Here is a 22,110-nt window from a genome sequence, read left to right as displayed (position 1 = left end):
ATAAATAATTACAACATTTCTACATCAGTCGTCTTGTCATCATTAAGAAACCAGACAGTATGATTATGGTGTGTTGAATTATGGCATTTCAAATATGACACTTTGCAGCTACATGCTCTTTAATGGAACATGTTCAACCTAAATATTTCAAACATGCAATCTAATGTCCCGGGATTATGATGCTTTTATTTTGAGATGTGGTGTTGTCGGTATTGATTTGATTTGAACAGTAGTCTATTTTCAGACCTTTTGTTTTTTACCGTGTTATAGGATCTGGTATTTGTTCATCGACTAATCTTTTGTAATCTATGAAAGTACCTCTCACAACAGTAAAAAGCACAATAGCCATAAAAAATGTAACCTTTATACAGTGGTGTGAAAAAGTGTTTACGCTCTTCCTGGTTTTTGTATGTTTGTTTCATCTGAACCATATTAGAGAAAGATAAACAAATAATGCAGTTTCTAAATTATAGTGTTTATTATTAGGGAAGGGGTAAAAATCCAAATCTGCTCGGCCCTGTGTGAAAAAGTGATTACCCCCTTAGCCTAATAACTGGTTGGCCCACCCTTAGCAGCAACAACTGCAATCAAGCATTTGTGATAACTGGCAATGAGGCTTTTACAGCACTTTGGAATAATTTTGGCCCACTCATCTTTGCAGAATCGTTTTATTTCAGCCTCATTGGATGGGTTTCAAGCATAAACCAGCTTTTTAAGGTCATGCCACAGCATCTCAATCAGAGTCAGGTCAGGACTAAGCCAATCCAAAGTCTTTATTTTGTTTTTCTTAGGCCATTCAGAGATGGACTTGCTGGTGTGTTTTGGATCATTGTCCTGCTCCAGAACCCAAGTGTGCTTCAGTTTGAGGTCACAAACAGAAGGTCGAACATTCTCCTTCAGGATGTTTTGGTAGACGACAGGATTCCATTTACCACAAAGTCTATCACACTACCACCACCATATTTTACTGCTGGTATGATGTATAATGGGACACACACCTTCCAGAAACTTCAGCTGTTGTCAGTCCACAGAGTGTTTTCTCAAATATTTTTTCCCTTTAATAATAAACACCTTCATTTAGAAACTGCATGTTGTGTTTACGTGTGTTTTCTTAGTCTACTATTTAAATCTGTTTGATGATCTGAAACATTTAAGTATGACAAAAATACCAAAATAATAGGAAGGAAGGGGGGAAACCCTGTAAATTCACCACAGTACAAGACAGCCTGTTTATCCTGCAGTACATTTGCATAGTGACTGAAACCAGCACCACTGACTAACAATGGGCCGTGAGGACAGTTTCAGGATCAATAATATGCAAATTGTTATACAGATATTTTCAAACGTAGAGACTAAAAGTAAAAAGCTGTCAGAAAAATAAATACTCACGTAAAGCACAGATACCTCAAAATTCTACTTAAGTGCAGTAACAAATTTGTACTTGATTACTTCCCACCTGTGGTCATGGTACATCTCCTGGCAGCCCTGTGAGACCAGAGACTACAGTTTGTTCCAGACTGTTTGGCCCAAGGGCCGTCGGCCATATCTTCCTGCAGTCCTTCACTGCAAATCTGTAAAACATTGCGCAGCAACAGGGTGCGGAAACGGTCTTCCTGCAACTCTCTTGCCTACCTACTAGCTTGAAGTTGCGCCATGTCAGATCAGTCAAACATGGCGTGCTTGGCGCAGACACCAAGGAACGCTGTACATGGTCACAGCTGCTGACAATCAGGCACCTGATTATCAGTAGCTGTGATACCAGAAGCTCCAAACAAGAGTCAGCAGCAGAATAAGAAGTTTGTTAAGTTTTTAATGGGCACAGCTCACATACTCAACTCACTGCTGCTCAACACGCACATGCTCGGTTGTTCAAATCTTATTCTTATATTGTCACTTTATAGCTGCTCATTTAAGTTAATTAATTGTCAGAATTTTTTTCCTGTGAAACTGGAGTGTTAATTGAACCTTCAGACAATAAATAAATAAATAAATAAATAAATAAATATAAATGTCATTATTATAAAAATTTCAGTATGTTTCATCATAAATGATTTTTCTTCCATCCAGTATTTGGTGCAATTTATTGCTTACAAATGTATTGTGTTGTTTATTTCGTGTATTTTTTGTTTGTTTGTTTGTTTGTTTTTTGGTGATGTAGAGGTTACAAAAACCCACGAATCAAACGTGATAAATTCCTTCCCCTAATCCAGACCTTCCCAAAGTGTGGGGCCCGCCCCCTAGGGGGGGCGCAGAGCCATGGCAGGGGGGGCGCGGTATGAAAAGGAAAAAAACAAGACGCTTGGACACTGCTAGCACGGGGCGCCCACAGAAACACAAAGCAGGAGATGAAGCATAGCTGAATATGTTTCCAAACCAACTTCATTCTAAGCCAAAGACTAGAAAATATGGTGAAGCATATCTGCCCTTTGGCTTCACCTGCACAAGTGCCAAGGTAAGTCTCCCCTGCAGAATTGGTTTGGGCTCTTCAAATCACGGACAAACAGGATCCCACATTCTTGATTTTTAGTTCACAAACACTTGTTGTAATGACTAACTACTCCTGACATTTTGGAGATGTTAGCTCTTTATACAGTAAAGTTACAGCGGGATAAAAATAATATCAGGCTGATATCAGCCTGATATTATTTTTATCCCGGGGGATAAATCCCGGGGGACAAATCTCCTGCCACGATTTGTCCTCCGGTTCAAATCACGGACAAACAGTATCCTACAGCTGTTTATGTTTTTAAACCCATTTTGCACAGAGAGGCATTTTTGAAAAATGTATTGATAGCAATGTTGAATATTATTACACAGGAAAAAAACCCCAACTACACGTAAAATAATCACACCGTGACGCCTCTGCCTTTGTAAATGGAGGGACAGTAACTGCGTGTAAAACCTGAAGATAGTCAGATTAACAGTAACAGTATTTTGTCTCTATCTGCCATTCTGCAATTCATCTCATGTAAACAATACGTGCGCACACGTGACGTGAAAAAAGGCACATACCTTTGACGTTGCGTGACGAACTCTGTATTCCTCGTCCACACGTAAAAGCAAAAAAATCTCAGTTTTCGGTGATTCAAAACGCCGTTTACGTGTGGACGAAACAGCTGCGTTTTCAAAAATACCCGTGTAGGTGTGGACGCAGCGTAAAAGAGTTAGTAGTTTATTTTCTTACTACCTGTCATTTATTGCAGATTACTTGTATTTGCTTAATTGTTTACTAAATGTTTGAGGTGTGAAATAAACCGCAATGGAGCAAAGTATGGGTGTGTGTGGTTGGAGGATGTGTTAGTGCGTGTGCGTGCACGGGGAGGGGGAGGGGGGAGGGGGGGGGGGGGGGAGAACATTTTTCATGTAAAACAAAGGGGGGCCCAGCAAAAAAGGTTTGGGAACCACTGCCCTAATCTAAGGCTACGTTCACACTGCAGGCGAAAGTGCATCAAATCCGACTTTTTTGACCCTATGCGACCCATATCGATCATGGTATGACAGTGTGAACGGCACAAATCCAATATTTTCAAATCCGACCTGGGTCACTTTCGTATGTCGTGGTACTGAATCTGATACATATCTGATGTTTTAGAAAGCGACTGCTGTTTGAATGGTCATGTCGCATTAAGTCCGTCTTTTACGTCACTGACACAAGACAGACGTCAATTATCAGCGCCGGAGAAGACAACGTGAACGCTTCCTGGCCATCCAGTGTGGATGTTAGTGAAACTGTTGGGAAGACAACGTTGGAGAGACGTGAACATTTTATTTGTCCTGTATAATCTGCAGATTCTGACAGAAATCTGCAACTATCCTTTGAAGCACCGCTCCTCTCTAAAACAGCAATAAGGATAATTATTAGGCCATATGTAAATAACTTTATAACTTAAAGCAAAATTGGGAAACGTAAAGTCCGAAACAAGTCTTTATATTAAGGTCCATCAGTCAAAGCGCGTTGTGTGTGACGTCTTCTTTTGCGCATGCGGGCCGGGTTCACACTAGAGCGTGTTTGCTGTCACATTTTATTTGTAGTGTGAACAAGCAGACAAAAAAAAAATCGGAATTGAGCATTAAGACCTGCAGTTTGAACGTAGCCTAATAATGCGAGCACATAATCTGACAAAAAACTAACAGAGTATGAACACATTTCTGGACATTTTTCTCTCTTTAGAAACAGGATTTCAAACCAGGGTTGGTCAGAGAGACCCATAAACAAGTAGCATCAGAAGGAACATAGAGTGGCAGTCATTGACTACAAAAGATTTTCATTCATCTGTTAAAGATGGTCCTTAGGTTTAAAATTAAGTTAGTTTTTCAGATTATTTTTTAACCTGATATATATGTATTAAAATTTGTCTCTGTAAATCTATTTCAAGAAAAGAACAATGAAATAATCTTCAAGATAAATGTGGTGCTGTGCTCTACTTTATAGTGTCCCTTCATGCTACCGAGAGACAGAACAGGTGCTGTCAGCCTGCAGCAAACTTGAGCAGTCTTTCAAATTTAAAGATTGGACTAAACAAGCAGTTCTTCTGCATACAGACTGCTCTTACTGGGAGTTTTTTGTTCAGTTGCTCTGTTGCTGCGGTGATGGGTAGAAGCAGGGTAGATGGTTAGAAACTAAAAGACTTTTATTAACATTAATATTTTTTTAATTAAAGAATTTTGTTGTAATTTAATGTGAAAATATTGGCTGGCTCTTACAAACAGAAAGCTCGAACAGCAGATGGGTTTTGCTCCTGCGCACACAATGTGCTGTGTGTCTGAGACGACCAGGTCAAGAGAAAAAAGACACTTATGAAGCTGAGCTAACGTCTTTATGTGAAATAGTTCAAATAGTTCAGGATCTGTTAATTATGAGAGCAAATTTGGATTTAGTTTTGATCATTGTCTTTTGACTAAAACTTCATTCAGTTTTAGGCACGATTTAGGAAAAATTCTTTTAGTTTTACTTGACTAAATGCTACTAAGATTATTGAAGACTAAATCTGAATTTGATTTGAGTAAAATATAAAGTGTAAAAGTCTGTCATGTTTTTACGGTGAAAGTTGGTCCACATGGTTTACAAAGTGTCTTATTTTCCTTGAAATAAAATATTAAATGTGTCCATCTGTTTGCTCTTGTCTTCCTCCCAAGTGTTGAAATTTTGCAACAGGAAGTGTGGGAGCATCTCTTCCTTCCAACGTGTTTGTCATGGGCAGATCAAATTGTCCAAACTCGTCTCGCCTCTCTAGGAAAATTAATTCATTCTGGTTGAAGCTTGTCTCTCCTTTTTCATTCATTCATTTTTATTTGTCAAAGAAAGTGCCGAGACATTTCATTATAGTTTTTTTTACATTCGTTTTTATTTATTTATTGTTTTGTTTCCATCAGGAATAACATGAAGAGATTTATTAGTCAATGATATTAACACTGATGAGGAACCACCATTGTGCTGTAACCCAGTCTAACTTATTTAGACAGTGGCACGTTTGGACCAATTTAAGGAAGTAACACAATGATGAAGAGAAACATGTATGACTTTGTTGTTGCAGAGTCATTCACACGATAATAAAAGCAGATATAAACGGGGTTGTTATACTTTCTGGAATAGGTCTGTGGGTCACTTTTTCATTTAAGGAATTCATCTAAGGAAAGCTAAGGAATATAATGCTAGACACGTTTCCCATTCCCTTTCATGCAGAGCTTAAATCATGATTTTTACAAATATATATGGGCTTTTGAATAAAACCAGTTTACAAGATATTAAACATGTTATTCAAGTCCAGAGAAAGTAACAGATAAAGGTGCGATGGCACAAAGGTTTAAAACCAAACTTTACCCAAAGTGCTTCACATGAGCAACTAAAAACAAACTAAACCAAACACACAAGCACAGTAAATTGCAGTGACTATGAAGAATTGGGAAGACCAACTGACTGATGACTGATTTTCTTGGTCAGAGCACTGGCCAAGATAAAAAATTTATTTTCCTTGACTGGATTCCCAGGCCCGTAGATCAGACTGGACCCTTACATAACTGTACTAGCCACAAAAAAAATCACTTGTTTCAGTTGTTTAAAATGTACTTTTTACTTTTCTTATTTGTGGCTCAGTATCAGGTTTGGATATCAAAGACAGAATTTTGCCTCACAAGAGCTGGAATATTTCTTTGCAGTTTTGAAAAATAATCCCTCGTCCAGGTAATCTGAGGTTTAGAAAACAGAACCTCTATTACCTTATTGGCAATATTTGAATCATCACGATTTCTAATCAAGGTCTTGAATTTCTCCATCAGAAGGTTCATGTCCTGCTGATAAATCCCTGCCGCACGCACGGCTCTGGATCCATCAGGTTCTCCTGCACTTTCTAGACGAGCCTGATGGATCAGCATCTGTGTGTGGAAGGCAGCTCCATTCACCCACTGCTTCAGAAACTGAGTGTCCATATGTTCATCTATCAGCATGGAGTTCTTAGAGAGGAAGTTGGATTATACAGCATCATAGGATTAATTATGAACATTTATATACATTAACACTTTGGTAAAATCCCCTATTCAGGGATGATTTGTTACAAATGAAAGCTGGCAGCTTTGTACCTTTAGCCGTGTGAGCTGGGCACTAAGAGCAATCTCACTTTGACGGGTGTCAGAGAGTTGAAGCGGTGAGTTTCTCAGGTTGATCTGCATACGCTTCAAATACTCGTGCATCAGATCTCGCACCTCCACAGTTGAGGAGAGGAATGTTAACGTTCATTAAGGCAAATTTTGTGTGTTGATCAGAGGGATATTTTTACAGGAAAAAAGTGAATTAGTTTATTTAGCTACATTACGTATCCCAATGAACACCACTTTTAAGTGCTAAGTTCTTAAGGTCTTACCTCCTTGGCCTTCTCCTGTGCAAACACCCTCTCTAACATTTCAGCTGTGCCCATGGTTTCTTTGTTTAGGCTTTTGGCGACCACGTCTAAGGCCAAGGAAATGATGAGAGCTCCCAGTCCGACAGCATGAGGCACGGAGCTGAGCCCACCTAGAACATTCCCCACCTCGCTTACAACAGATGCAACCTCTCTGCTGTACAAGACCTGGTCTCTGTAATTGTTCAGCTCTTCAGCTGAGTTGAGCCCAGAGAATCTCTGTAGGGAACTGAGAGGACATTTGTTTCCCATTAGTTTAGCACTCTACAAGAAACTCTTACTGAGTGGGGAAAAAAATTAGCTCGTGCTTTTATTATATTTTAATTAACTATTGATTAACTTTTACTGCCCATTTTATTTCAGTTTTTGAAAGGTTCAGTTTGCTCCTATGATCACTAACTTTGCAAATGTTTAATGTTACACACAAAGTGCTTGGTACTAACACCAAAAGAGTGTTAAAAGAATGCTCTAAATGAAAACTCAACTGATTAACAAAATGAATGAATTTACATTGAAATCATGTATTTCTCTGCTTTGTTTTTTGTTTAATGTAGAGATCTTATAGATATATCATCATGTAGCATGGAACGTCATCATATATAATGGAACTTTATCGACTAGAATGTAACCTCATAAACTAGTATGGAATGGCACAACGTAGCATGTCAGGTAGGATGGAATGTCATTGTGTCTAATAGGATAATAATAATGCAGATGGGAATGTCATCGTTAGTATGAAATGTCAGTTTAGAATGGAACATCATCATGTCATTATTTAAAACTGAATGAAGAATGGGATGTCATCATGTAGAACGGAATGTCCTATTTAAGAATGGAATACCGTCTTGAATGGAGTGTTATCCTGTTGATGGAACTTCATCTTGCTGAGCAGAATGTCATCATTAAAAATGGAACGTAATCATGTAGAATGGAACGCTAAAGGACACTTGTTGTCTTTTGGTTGTGGAATTGCTTACCTGTCAATTTTAAATTCATCCAGCTGTAACATTTTGATAAACACCTCAGCCCAGCCTTCAAAGAGCTTCTCCTCCTGCTCTGGAGATAGTGTTTGACCCATTTCCTGTTTAGTTGCTGTCATGAGAGTAACAAAGAAAAAAAGCTTTAATTTTTTTTTACATTATCTAAGACAGAATCTTTAACAATTTTTGAAATTATAAACATGTTTTTTAAAACTTATTTAAATGGTCTTTCGGCCTTGTTTTTTCAATGGTTTAACAAGAAGATTTCTGTTTTTCTTTCTTTTGGCACAGCAACCTGCAAATGGATTGCCAGGTTTAGCACTGACTTTCATCATACCCAGAGACTGAACACGAATCCTTTCACTTTTCCCACATCTACATATCTATATCTCTAGAAGGTTGTGGCCACATCTTTTTCACATATTGATTTACACAGAAGATAAATCCTAACTTTAGTGCTCATCTGACTTTAGTCAGGCTCCACTGAATGTCACCTAATCTGAATTTCCTTGTGCTGATTATGATTTTGTAGGATTTGAGAAGCAATTTCCCCAAGTATAAAATCTTTTAATATATTCTACAAAAAATGTCATCATCTGAACATTTTGGGGAATTCTTTGACTGTCTCTTTGACCCTTTCTCATTTTGAGAAACAGAGCCCATGCAAAAGCCTAAATAAAAGTGCTTAAAGATTTTTTGGTAGTGATCTGCCCTTGGGACACAGTAAGTACAAATCACATCCTTTTTGCACCCTTCCTAAAAAATATATCAGACATAAATATTCTTGTTTTTGTTTTTTTTGGATGGGTGGTGCTCTTAAAAGATATTTTTGTAGAATGTGCCAGGCTAAGAAGCAACAGGATTACAAACTGAAGCTGTTAGGTATCAACTCACCTAAAGATTAGAAGTTAGCAGCAGCAGCAGTGTCGGTGGTTATTTCCTTCAATTTTTGAGGTTCAGGTTTAAATGGTTGAACGGAAAAGGTAAAAGGTCACAAAGCACCAATGAAGACCTATGTCAACTGAATACTGAATAGATAAGAGACAGGACGTTAAACGGACAAAATAACCACTGACAAAATAATATTCTTGCATGGTGTTGTCACAAGAAAATGTTAGAAATCTAACTTTCTTGCCTTTCTTTTGATATATATTTTTAAGATAATAATTAGTTTAATTTTGGAGATTAATGTCTCTGATTTTAGCAAACTTCATATAATTTTTCTTCTTGTGTCCATTTTTATTTATATGTCAGTTCCTCCCCTCTCATTTAGTATGTTTTCAGACCAGATGAATGGAGTAGTCGGACTCCCTTAAATTTTTTTTGTCCTGGTTTTTGGCAGTTATTTCATTTATATAATATCATCACAAAGAATTGTGATAATGTGCAAAGCAACAGGACTTTGCCTGTCTAAAGTCACTGTTCTTTTGGAAATATTTGAGGATCAAAGTCTTTGTTGACATCTCAGTGGGACAGAGGCACAAACGAGCCGTTTCTATTTAGTACCACTTACTTTTACAGCCTAATCCCAACTTTTTTGAGTGTCATGAAGCATAACAACTTTTTCTTTGGAATTGGGCTTGTACACATTTACCAACATCAGTCTCTGTGTGATGGATCTCTGAGAGGTGAGACTGCCCAATCCTGAGGTATATACCAGATCCTCCATCAGGTCTTGACGCTCCATAACTCACGAATCGAGCGTAAAGTTAAATTTGCATGTGAATTAGAAAATATTGTTCTGACTATAATCATTAAGGAGAAGAACACGACTGCACTGGGAACTCCAATGCAAACAGCCTTTGTAACAGTTCATTAGAGTATTGGGCACACCTTGGACCGGTAAAGTGTAAGAACTACAATTCCACAACAATAATCCACCTTTATTCTTTTAGCTGAAGAATCAGTCTTAAGAGCAAGAACAATGCATACTCACACAGAAGCCATTTTAAAAAGAGGACAAAGGGGCTCAAGATCCTGCAAATAAACGCTTAAGCTAAAATAACAAACAAAACAAAACACAGGTCATAAAATAATTTAACCTTCACTATCTACAGAACAGTGACTGGTGCTGCTTTGTGTTGCAAGAAGTTGATGAGACTTGTGGGCATTTCCAGCTGGTCGATGCAGTTGATCTTGTTGATCTTTCTGAGGTGTCTCCGCACAGCAAGTCGGCACTGTGAGGTCAAGGCTTTTGGATTTCCTGTAGACAAAAAAGAACAAAGTTATACCCACAATATATCATGTATGATAATAATATTATTTATATTTAATGAAGTTTATAGCAACTATTATTACTAAACAAGACATCCAACATATATTTCCCCCAACTGGTCGTGGCAGATGGCTGCCATTCCCTGAGCCTGGGTCTGGCAGAGGACTCTTGTTAAATGGGAGATTTTCCTTCCCACTGTGAAGTGCTCACTCAAAGGTGGTTGTTTGATTGTAGGGTCTCTAATTTACAATGTAAAACACATTGAGGTGACTGTTGTTGTGATTTGGCACCATATAAATAAAACTGAGTGAAGCATATAGATCCGAAGTGAAAAAGCGCTGAAGAATCTGTCCAACACCTCTTTCTCGCAGCAGCAGCTCCACAGCCTCGTTCTGCTTCGTCGACTTCTCAATGATCAGCGTGGGGAGGTAGACGTTTGCACCGAAGTCGATCAGAAGCTGGATGTACTCCACGCCACAGCCGTGCCTGAGGCACATCTCCAGCACAGTTTTGGGCTGCTTGTCAGAGCTCAGCAGCTTGGCATCAGTGCAGTTGTAGTCTGGGTCTGCCCCGTAGAGGAGCAGCAGTTTGAAGCACTCCATGTGTCCATAAACAGCAGCCAAATAAAGCGGCCCACTGGAGACTCTGGCACTCGAGGTCCACAGTAAGACTTTGGCGCGGGAGTTCACCTCAGCGCCGTGTTTTAGTAGCTGCTTTAGAATCTCTGCGTCGCCTTCCCTTGCAGCAGTGAGGACCGGCGAGCAGTTGTTGGACGAGCTTCCGTTGGGGTTGGCGCCAGCTTTGAGGAGAGTTAAGACACAGTCCAGGTATTTCCCTCGAACGGCTGCGAACAGAGGCGTCTGGGCCTTGACGTCCACGCAGTCTATGATGGCACCGTGAGCTAGAAGGACCTGCAGACAGCTGAGGTGGCCTTTAGACACTGCAGCATGCAGGGGTGTGCCTGCAATGCCCCAGCCACCTCTGCAGTTGATGACTTTCTTGTAGATTTCTTGGCAGAGCATCTCATCAAGGAGTCTGTCATTGTTTTGTAACACAGCCTGCCTCAGCTGGGAAATTTCACAACTCCTTTTCTCTTCTTCAGCGGTCCTTAGCTTGAGCATAGAACCTGCTGCAAATGCAAAGACAGAGAATAAATAACACACCAAATATACAAACGTAAGGTCCTCATACAAACACCGCAGTGCATTTCTGTTTGTCAACGTCATATGTTCTCAAAACAGCAACCAGTGTTTTGTATTAAAGAAAACAACAACAACAACAACAACAACAAACATAGAATCCAAAGTTCATGTGACATATAAATAAGGCTTCAGATTTCTGACTCGGATAAAAGTGGCAAGTTATTATTCCATTCCCGAAAAAAATAGTATATATAGGCGTTAAAGTTTAAGCTGGTCATTAAGACTTTTTCCACCAAACTTCATTCAAAATCTTTACAATTTTATGTCGCAAAACTAATCGTCCGAACTATGCATCCAATTAATCAATCTATGCTTGCTTATGAATAAATAAAACCTTCTGGAAACCTTCGGCATAAAAAAGCATAAAGGCTCTTATAATTAAACCAACCGTTTATTAGAAGTACTGCAATTTTCCCCCGTGAGGCTGTAATGTAGGAAGAAATAGGACATATTTAGTTTAACTTTCTTACACTGTGTACATGCCGACTCATGCCGCTTATATTAAGGAAGGTACCGATCGCATCTCTACACGACATACAACATACACACACGTATAACGTTTCTTATCAGGACTAATTCGCGGACGATAAATAGCTTCGCTAATATTCACCCTAAAACCCCCTTGAAAAAACCCAACTAGATATTAAATTCCAAATATCCCGTTAGTACGCAAACGTCTCCATCCTTTAACAGTGCTTATTTTCAAGAAACGAAACTAAACCCTTATGTTTTCTTCGTTTAACATTACCTAAGATATGTCACCATCAACAGCCTCCTTCTTTGCTTCCTGTTTTCTACTCTTCTTCGGTGGTGTGTTTGTGTGACGTACCGCTGCTGCCCCCTAGTGACTTTTATTTGCAATGGCAAACTGAAGCTTAAAATAAATATAGATAGCATAATAGATATTTAACAGATGCAATAGCAAAATATATAAATAGTCTATTAAATTGTAAAAAACAACAACAACAGTATTATTAACTGACTTTTTGCAAATCAAATCTGATTTTTTGCAAATCTGATTTTTAATGCAGATAATTATTTTGGGGAACCCTTATGAGCTGCAGTCCACAGTTTGAAGAACTTTAATTTGATTTTGAGTTATAGTTTTATTAGTGCTGTAACTGTTTTAGTTCACAGTTACCTATAGGTCAGTCTGATGTAACTGGTAAAGCATAGGCACTTTTTTTAATGGACCATTTTCAATCATAAGATTAAATTTTATTCACTTCATTGCTGAGTTAATAAAAGGAAAATTTGTTAAAAATACATAAAGTCATGGTGAAAACTGACATTGTGAAATGAAATGGAATAAAATCCGATATTTGCCATGCTTCCTGGCTCTTGGACCCATGGTTTTCAGTGTGCTGTTAGTTCATTATTCCTTTTGGGTTTTGATAAGTGACTAATGTACATGTCAGTAATGTTGTTTTGTAAGGCCTTACAGTTATGAGTATCTGATTCCTGGTATTGTTATTTGTGCCTGTAGTTTTTCGGTTAGTTATAAATGACTTTAGATTTGTTAGTTCCCTTAACGCTTCCCTTTCTGTTCCTTCACTCTCGTCTTTGTGTCAGTCTTTTTATTTTTCTCTTTCCCTGCTAGTTTCACTCTTCATGAAAGGTTACATCACCCAGGGGTCACCACAGCAGATGGATCCATATTTGATTTGGCACAACATTCCTTTCCCTTTTATTTAGGCTGGGCATGCATCCTACTGGTCTTGAACCAGGAGTATTTTCCATATAAGATGACACCGCACAGCCCCAGTCTTGCTTGGATGCAACATTATTAATATCTAGCGCTAATGAATTCACATCACATATTCTTAACATAACTAAACATAACACAATAAAACAAAATATAACAACCAAAAAAGGAGGGCCCATTGGAAGTTAATACAAATAGAAGTGGGAAACACTCGTACATTTACCACAATAAAATAAGACTAAAAACATTGAACATATGTAGAAGGCAATGTGCCTGAACCAAAAAGAACACAAACATTACACAAACATGTCAGGCTGTAGAACATTAGCAAAATTTTAATCTTAAGGTTTTGTATGGGTAAAGTTTATTTTAAATTGACTTAAGAGTTAATTTTTTTTCTGCTTTGTGGTAGAAGACCATTTGAATCCATAAATACTGAACTATTATATACTTCACAGAAACCAGTGACTTTGGTCCCCTTACAGAATTTTAAGTTCTTGGGAAAGAAAGAAAAAAGAAAGAAAGAAAAAGAAAAGTACAGAAAATTCTAAGTTAATGCGACGTTATCGCCACCCTCTACATCAGGGTTGGGAGAACTCCAGGCATGAAGGGCCGGTGTCCTGCAGGTTTTAGATCTCCTGGGTAAACACACCTGAATCAAATAATTAGTTCATTACCAGGCCTCTGGAGAACTTCAAGATATGTTGAGGAGGTCATTTAACCATTTAAATAAGCTGTGTTTAATCAAGGACACATCTAAAACCTGCAGGACACTGGCCCTCGAGGCCTGGAGTTCCCCACCCCTGCTCTACATTATTTGTTCACTCTCCAGGCAACCCGGATGGCATCCTCTCTTTCAAATCTAGTCTTTGCGTGTGCGTCACAGAGCCATTGTTGGGTAGGTGGTGAGGTCTTGCTGAGACAACAGTGTGTGGACACACTGCAGGAGAGTGACCTTTCTAGCTCTAACAGAAAAAAAAATCTTTTGGCCACACTGTGCTGTGAAGCTAAAACAACTACTGCAGTGACTCTTTGGACTGTGAGGCTCGTTTCTGTCAGGACCCTTAGTTGCATCCAGCCTGAGGGAGTCTGCTTCTTTCCTTTGAGTGCCAGGAGGTTTTACAACATGGTAATGAGCAGCTCAGGCCTCCTCTGTCCACTCTGCTTCTATGGCTGTTGCTGAGAGACAAAGTAAAAGTCACCCAGGCGCTCACAGAGAACAGAGAAGAGGCCTTTAAAACAACAGTACCACCATAACTCATAGTGTCTCTGCAGGAGGAGGAAAGGAGGGCTCAGTGGAGGTGTGTGTGAGTGTGCAGAAGGCACAGAAGTGGATGGAAAGGAAGATAAGACACTAAATTTAAGATGAGGAGAATCTTCAAATCTAGTGTAATACAAGGAGAGAATTAATTTCTACAGTGCTCTGTTTCCATGCATGATTTGCTTGGCAAGATGAGAGCCACGCTTGTGCTGCAGAAACACTCTCTACCCTGGATTATTTGTATGGTTTTGATCACAACTGCTGGAGGTGAGAATCTTAAGTTTGTACCAGGTTCTGGAAAAAACTGCAGTATCAGCTTCAACATTTCAAAATAATTTCAAAATTCAGAAAACGTATGGTTACATTTGAAGACGAGATCATAGAATACGACAGTATTGTTGTAGCACTCTTCATCCACTTTACATGTGTTGTCAGTATACAGCAAGAATTGTGCATTATGGCTTTTATTGTATATGTTGCTGTTTGTTTAATGTTAAAGAGAATGTGACTACTATTTTCACCTTGTGTGTGCGGCAGAAACGTAGTCGTGGAAATGTGTACTTACTTAGCGAGGACTTTGCCAGCTTGGTGGCTGTTTGTGGACAAATTTTGTCAGCACATTAACAAACTGCAAGAAAGTGCAGAAAGCTTTATAACGTTAATAAAGCTTAATAACGTTGGTGTTTATTAAAGTGAGTTAAACCGAGTTAAAGATGAAGTGCAATATACTTAAATGTAATAGAAAATAACATAAACATATATTTTTGAAGAAGACAGATGACATTGTGTTTAGTTTTATACCAGCCAATCAAAAAGTGTTCTTTAAACTAACCTTTTTTTAAAAATATGAAATATTTTCGTAGATGCTTTAAAGCTATGGGGTTTGTTTGTTTTTTTTCAAAATAAAACTTCCTCCTTCATCAAATGATAGTTCTCTATTATTTAGGAGTTTATGAGCATGTGTTAAAATGCCAGACTTTCAAAATTAAATCCTGCTATTACCATGTAACTATTAACTGCTATCTCCTGTCAGTCTAAAAAAAAAATCATTATTATTAAACACCAACTTAGCGGCTAAAGTCTGGTAATAACAACAGTTTCACTGATGTATTTCAAGAAATTCTTGTTGATAATGATACATTTTTTAATCACTGAAGGGTTGAACAATATTATATTATATTTACCAGTGTTTACCAACTATTTAACTTTTTTCACAAAATCTTGACATTGTAGCGGTTTGAATATTTGATTCCTGGTTTAATCCCAAGAGGATCTACTTAATATGTGAAGCTTCCTTCTGTGTGACTGCACTCAAAAAAGAAAAAAATGCCAAAAATGTAATGTTCACTTTAAATATGAAATTACATGCATTTTTTCCCCCATATAATTTGTTACATAAGAAATGCAAGTATTTCAAATATTAAATTTAATGGAAGCTGATCAAATGAAATTTGTTTGAAACCTATCCATTGAATTTATACCAACCATATATTTGGTAATTTTATCAATAAATAAACTGTTGATTTTATATATTTCAGCTGCATTTTATTTAAAATTAATGCTTAATGGTAATTAAGCCTATAAAATAATAATTTTTGAGTGCAAAGAAGATCCTGTACCTGAGTGCAATTATGAGGTAAAAATTATTTTTTATTTGATTTTGTAAGTTAATTCCAACAGTTCAGAGGGAAATCTTAAATCTTTATGGTTTGCATGCTAATTTGACATTTGTACTTACCTTTCAGATTAAGAATTATGATGCGCGTCAGCCCAGTAAAAAGGATAGAAGAGACTAAAAAGAGTAAAGGAGTAAAAAGAGACTAACGGATACTTAAATTTGTCATAGTTTAAAGTTTTTCTAAAGTTTTTCTGATGATCTTGTCACAGTTTGAATGTGTGCATTTTACTTGTAAAAGAGAACGTTTAAAGAGGAATGTTTGTCCCACTAAATTGACTGTATTTCATACAGAACATTACACATGGAGCATGTAGTGCTTCTCTCCTAAAACCAGTGCTGTAGCTCAAATTTCCTGATAAAAGCAGCAGGTGCTTTGAAGTCTCACAAACACAATGTCAAGGTTAAACCTAAAAGCTGAAATGTGATTCTGTCAAATGTGCCTTTGTTCACCTGGACTTAAAGCTAATCACTGATATGATTCACATGAGTTATTTAAGAAAGTACTCCTTGCATGTGGTTCGTTAAGTTTTGCTGTTGCTTTTCAGAGAACATTCCCTGCCCGCTAGGCAGTCAGGTTCACCTGACCAGCCTACGATGCTATTGGCTCTCAGAGATGGCAGTGTCATGGTTTGAAGCACGGGCTTCATGCAGAACAGCCCTGGGAGGGGACTTAGCAGCTGCTGAAAGCCTAGAACTTCAAAGTTTCTTTCTCCATGCCTTTCCAGTGTGAGTCTGATGAACAATATACACAATCATTCATATCATATTACCCTGGTTCTCAGGAGGATATGCTTCTTCAGCCTGTTTTTAATCTTTAACACAGAACGTGTAATATTTTGTATTTTAGGAAAACCACTGTGTGGGTATGGCTGCAGGACTCTGACCAGGAAGGAGTTGTTCAGCCACAAAGTCCAATATGGTGGGACAAAGATGATGATAGTCCAGGGGAGTGCACTCAGATGGCACTGGGAACCCTGGGAAGGTGGAGGAAGGCCCAGTGTGCAGGACAATACCATTTCATCTGTGAAATGGAAGTAAATGGTGAGATTTTTGTTTCACTAAAGGACACCAGAAACTCGTATGAATGTGAAAGCAGGAAGGAGAACTGAATGCAGGCAGTATGGTAGGTTTTCAGGTGGCAGGCAAGCTGGCAAACAAACAAAAGCAGAGTGCAAGCAAAGCTCAAGCTCTGGAAACAAAATAAGACAGCTCGACTGAACATGCTGATAATTTGGCAAAGCCAAATATATACACTGACCAAGCATGCCATTATGACCACTGACAGCTAAAGTGAATAACACTGATTATTCTCTTCATCATAACATTGTTAGTGGGTGGGATATATTAGGGGCTAATGTGTTCATCACTTACCTGGGGAACTCCTGGCACCAGGATGCAATATGGGTTGAAGGCAAGCTGACAAAGGCAGTGTGAAGCTTTGGGTAACGTTCTGTTGGAAATCCTTGTGGATCCATGTGGATGTTATTTTGACAAGTACCACCTACCTAAGCATTATTGCCAGCCATGTACACCATTTCATGGAAAAAGTATTTCTTGACAGCTTTGGCCTCTTGCACGATAATACATCCCGCCACAAAGCAAAAATGGTTCAGGAATGGTTTGAGTACGACAGCAAGATTGAGATGTTGACTCGGCCTCCAAGTTCTCCAAATCTCAGTGCAATTGTGCATCTGTGGGATATGATGTACAAGTCCATACCATGGAGGCCCCCAGCTCTCAACTTACAGGACTTGAAGGATCTGTTGTTAGTGCAGTCCATGCCTCAATGGGTCAGGTCAAATATATAAAAAAATGTCATTTGAAATAGACTGAGGTGATTTTGTTTTATTCATCTTTCTGTAGCGCCTTTACCATTGATAGACAGTTACCTCATTGGATTGGCTCTCATGACCAGCATACATGCAGAAACCCAGATACAGCTTCTTCCCAGTGTTCCAGACATCGGACGGCACACAGTAGAGGTAAAGTATTGTGCTTAATCACTGACTCCTGACTCAAGGAATTATAGGACATTATAAGGCGGCTGCTATGTGATTCCAAACTAGGGAAAGGAGAGGATGAAACACTCACAACTTTTGTATATAAGTATGCTCCCATGTCTCCCACAGATGCAGCTTTTCCCAGGCTTGTGGTTCAGTCATGCAGGTCAGCTGCTATCAGTGGAACTGGTGGTCCAGCCCAGTCCTGTGTCCTCTCTGGCTCGTGTCCAGATACTTCGGCCCTACTGCAACCCTAACTACCACTTGGTACCTCCAGGTACTGAAACAGCAGTGACTAAAGCCTAATTTTTCATAGCACCTACTTGGCTCAGATCCACTCAACTCAGTTTGAAATATTTTTCAATACAATTTAGTACCACCTCAATGTGGGTGGGATAGTTATAGGAAGGCCCAGTGTGCAGTGTGTGTCATTTGTATGCAACACAAACACAACACAAACTGGAGGACACTGAGGTGATGTATACCTGCTGGTCACTCTATGGCCTTTCGTAAGACTTAGTATAAAAGAAGAGCGCCAGAAAAGGATGCAGGCTCTTGGGTTATTCAGTGACATCACTCTCAGGCCTGTCAATGGCACGCAGTCTATCGACATCACATTTTCTGCTTGACTCAGCTTGCTGGGAACCCAGGCTGACTAGGTACAACTACTAACCAAGTTACCACCTAATAGAAAACGCTAAAAACTGAGTCAAGTTGAGTCGAGCTGAGTAGGTGCTAATGGGAAAGAGGTGTAGGATGTATTTGTCTGATACTGTAGGTGATAATCTGCTTTTTTATTTGTCAGGCTGCAGCTCTCTCCTTAATCCATTCAGCTGCTGCTCAGCAGTACCGCTGTGTAACACTACAGGGGGCTGCAGCACAGGGCAGTATTGGTGCCATCTACTGGAGGCCTGTGTGCTCACCACCAGTCCATGCAGCACCTACGACTCTGCCATCAGAAATCGGGGCTTTGCTTTACCTCCAAGATACTCCGACTTACCACCGTTCTACCATGTGGTGGCAGACCTGCCTCTGAAAATAAACCCTACCTTCGAGCTAAACACCATAAGGGTTTGTTGATCATCTTACAACCTTTTTGGAAAATGCACCTTTTAAAACTTATGCCACAATAATTCTTTACACATTATCATGTTTGTTTTTTCAATAGCTGCCACTCTTAGAGCGAGCCATCATGGTTTACCCTGATGATATTGTGGCTATACAGCACACTCTTGACTCTGGAACATTTCTACATTGCCTAAACAGTGAAGCCTCTCGAAACTCTCCCTGGAGCCAAAGTTACCTGTCCTTTAGGGGGATGGAGTGGGGAGGCTGGTTGGAAGGAGGAGTTACTTTGCTGCCCCAAGGAAGCAAGTGGGTGGATGGAGTTGTGTGTAATCTAAAGATGCTTTATGTGGACACCCTTCACAGAGCTACGGAGCATGAAGACATCTTTGACTATACTCAGACAGAGACAGCCACTGTCAGTGGTATTAGTCCCCTTACTACAGGTCCTAATCCCAGTCTTAAGTCTAAATTCCAACTTGAGGTCATTCACCCACTCCCAGATGATAAGAACCAGATTCATGTCCAAATCAATATCCCAACTGTCATTATTCTCAAGGCCCTGTTTGGAGAAAAAGCCAGCAGCTCATGGTCAGCCCCGGTGCTCCAGACTGGAGTTCCGTTTCTTCCATCCTGTCCTGAAAATATGTTTCAGTCTTCACTTGGCTGTAGGAAGCAATCCCAGGATTCCTGGTTTTCATCTGCGACTCTGGTCTTATCATCACCTGGAATTCAGATCCTGAACATCAGTGTGATGGACGTACAAAGCTTTCAGAGTTTGAGTGTGAAAGTTTGTGGCTACGAGCCTGTGATGGGGCTTAGTGTTGAGCCACATGGATGCCTGAGGATGCTTGTAGATACATCGCAGGTGAGACCACCAAAAAGGAAACTGCGACAAAGATGCTAAGTTTTTTTTAACAATATATTTTAACGAAATAGCTTGTGTGAGTCTCAAAATAGCAGTTTATGTTAATTGTTATGCCAGTTTGAATGCAACCAAAAGAAATTAATAACAACTAGATGAATTGTTGTCCAAGTTCTGGAGGACACACATGGTCCCCAGACGATAGTTCATAATGATCCATCCATCCATCCATCCATCCATCCATCCATCCATCCATCCATCATTTTAACCGTCTATCCAAATAAGGGTTGCATGTGTGTGTGATGGCCAACACAGGAAAAAGCTAATATACTACATAACTCCAGCCACTGGCAATTTTAGATTTATTTTTTTTCTTACTACAGAGAAATCAAATTGGCAACTTAAAAACTTTTCCAGAGGTTTGTTTTTTTGTCAGAGTTTTTTGGTTTTGTTTGTTTTTAGCAAAAAATGTTAAATTTGCAAGTATAACTTCAAGAATACATTGCAGGAATACCTAAAGAACCTTTACACGTAACATAAAGTTGATAAGTATAGTACGTTTCTTATCTACATTAATTTACAATTCCAGTGGATCACTGGTGTAATATTTCATCAAGTCCAAGATATTTCAGCTCACAATGCATAGGACCAAAGATTCACATTTGAATCCATACTTCATCAGCCGCTGAAAACTCTCTGCAATAAATGAAAAACTGGTTTTGCACTGGTCACATTGCTTTGTTCATCACCACAGTGTTTCAGGCTGACACATCACTGACTGACTTGATTCCCTTGCTTAATCTTAACCTAGTTAATGGGGTTTCTTGGTGTGTCTGTGAGTGTGCTTCTGTACCTGGAGTACAGTGTGTCAGTGCATCTTCTTTATACCTTGCATATCAGTTGTACTGCAGAAGCTGTATGGAAAGCTCCATCAAATATTTGTGGTTGACTGGACCACTTGTGGTTGAGCCGTCTTAAGTGCTTAAATTGGAGGCCATTGACTATTTTGTATTAGATTTAGTTAGTGTTTCAGTAAGAGTTGCTATCACAGTTAAACATGGTAATGTTAGTTTCCTTAGTTTAATGTAATGACATTTTTTTTTATGTTTTATTTTGTAGTCATTTACAGCCACAGTGGAGAGCGGCTCTTCAGTAAAATTCTCATGGGTGATTGACGACCTGAAAGAGTTTACCTATGAAGGGGGATCTTACAGCGTAATGTTCAAGAAACCTGCTGAGTATAAGCTGCTGGTAAAAAAAGAAGAAGCTTTGTTCCTCTTTGTGATGTGCACTATGCTCAGATATTAGTTGTTTTATATTATTTGGCAAATATAACAAATAGAAATTTCATGATTACAGTTAATAGAAAAAAGGATTGAAAAAACAGTTTTAGTAATCAGTGAACTATCTGTAGGTGACAGCATCCAACCCAGTGAGCTCGCAGAGCCAGCAAATCCTCCTGACTGCAGATAAAATCACACTGCTAGCTGACCCAGAGTTCCTGTCAGTCAGTGAGGTTGTGGCTATGGATGTTACTCACCTCTACACTGTGAGGGTCAGAGTTGATATCTCCCTTCCAGTTACCTTTAGGTAAGGACTTCTGTAGCCATCTCTCCTAAGACTTTTATTGAATTTTTCATTGATAAGAAAGTCTTACACTGAAAATGCACTCATAAAGCTCTTTTTGTATGCTTTTCATGCAACTTGTCACTTAGATGGGATTTTGGGGATGGCAGTAGCAGTGTCATCCATGCGCAGCCTGCTCCATGTCAGTCCATGAAAGCACATGTGGCAAGAAGAGAGAAGCAAATGTATATCCAGGACTCGGTAAACTACAGCTATCGGATCCCAGGTAAACACACAGAGAAGACTTAAATTATTGACACTGCTGATTATTGTAATATTTTTCACTATTTTAACTTTACATCCTATGTCTTTAATGTTTTGGTTCACTGCCACTTTTAATCAGACCTTCCTATTTCTTTACAAAACAGCTGATTTTAGCAGCTAACTCCACTGAACCCACTGTATTCTACCTACCAAGCATCAACACTGTTAGAAAGTCTGGTGGACATATTGGTTAAGACCAAACCAGATGCTAAATACTAATGTTCCTATATGTCTGCTTGATGTGTAATGAGGCAAATGATTGCAAACTCCTTCAGCATATCAACTTTATGTGTTTGCAGTAGAGCAGTGTTGTGTTTACAATTAGTTTCTCCAACACACACTGGCCAAAAAGGTAA

At 39.0% G+C, this 22,110-nt stretch overlaps 3 protein-coding genes across 4 annotated transcripts in view; 1 reads left to right on the top strand and 2 right to left on the bottom strand.

Annotated features, from left to right (window-relative positions):
- Positions 1–5,850: 5,850 nt before the first annotated feature.
- Positions 5,851–7,936, bottom strand: LOC134633388 (uncharacterized). Its single transcript, XM_063482245.1, has 4 exons — positions 7,871–7,936; positions 6,858–7,122; positions 6,577–6,699; positions 5,851–6,450 (listed from the first exon to the last, which is right to left on the bottom strand). The coding sequence occupies exons 1-4, from the start codon at positions 7,900–7,902 to the stop codon at positions 6,097–6,099; spliced, it is 774 nt and encodes a 257-aa protein (XP_063338315.1). The 5' UTR covers positions 7,903–7,936; the 3' UTR covers positions 5,851–6,096.
- A 1,806-nt stretch (positions 7,937–9,742) lies between these two features.
- On the bottom strand, positions 9,743–12,124 carry LOC134633281 (ankyrin repeat and SOCS box protein 12-like). Of its 2 annotated transcripts, none has more exons than XM_063482159.1 (3): positions 12,039–12,124; positions 10,447–11,217; positions 9,743–10,076 (listed from the first exon to the last, which is right to left on the bottom strand). In XM_063482159.1, the coding sequence occupies exons 2-3, from the start codon at positions 11,207–11,209 to the stop codon at positions 9,925–9,927; spliced, it is 915 nt and encodes a 304-aa protein (XP_063338229.1). In that variant the 5' UTR covers positions 11,210–11,217; positions 12,039–12,124; the 3' UTR covers positions 9,743–9,924. The 2 variants fall into 2 exon arrangements, with proteins under 2 accessions (XP_063338229.1, XP_063338227.1); XM_063482157.1 differs by lacking the exon at positions 12,039–12,124 and adding an exon at positions 11,679–11,947.
- Positions 12,125–14,447: 2,323 nt separating this feature from the next.
- pkd1b (polycystic kidney disease 1b) overlaps positions 14,448–22,110 on the top strand; it is a 32,292-nt gene continuing 24,629 nt past the window's right edge. The window contains exons 1-10 of the mRNA XM_063482156.1: positions 14,448–14,523; positions 16,480–16,660; positions 16,782–16,975; positions 17,798–17,916; positions 18,064–18,211; positions 18,740–19,005; positions 19,103–19,867; positions 20,984–21,115; positions 21,309–21,454; positions 21,580–21,716. Coding sequence (XP_063338226.1) covers positions 14,448–14,523; positions 16,480–16,660; positions 16,782–16,975; positions 17,798–17,916; positions 18,064–18,211; positions 18,740–19,005; positions 19,103–19,867; positions 20,984–21,115; positions 21,309–21,454; positions 21,580–21,716 — 2,164 coding nt within the window. The remainder of the gene's footprint in view (positions 14,524–16,479; positions 16,661–16,781; positions 16,976–17,797; positions 17,917–18,063; positions 18,212–18,739; positions 19,006–19,102; positions 19,868–20,983; positions 21,116–21,308; positions 21,455–21,579; positions 21,717–22,110) is intronic.

This window comes from Pelmatolapia mariae, linkage group LG8 (assembly GCF_036321145.2).
Source record: "Pelmatolapia mariae isolate MD_Pm_ZW linkage group LG8, Pm_UMD_F_2, whole genome shotgun sequence".
NCBI lineage: Eukaryota > Metazoa > Chordata > Actinopteri > Cichliformes > Cichlidae > Pelmatolapia > Pelmatolapia mariae.
This window is presented reverse-complemented; position numbering and strand designations above follow the sequence as displayed.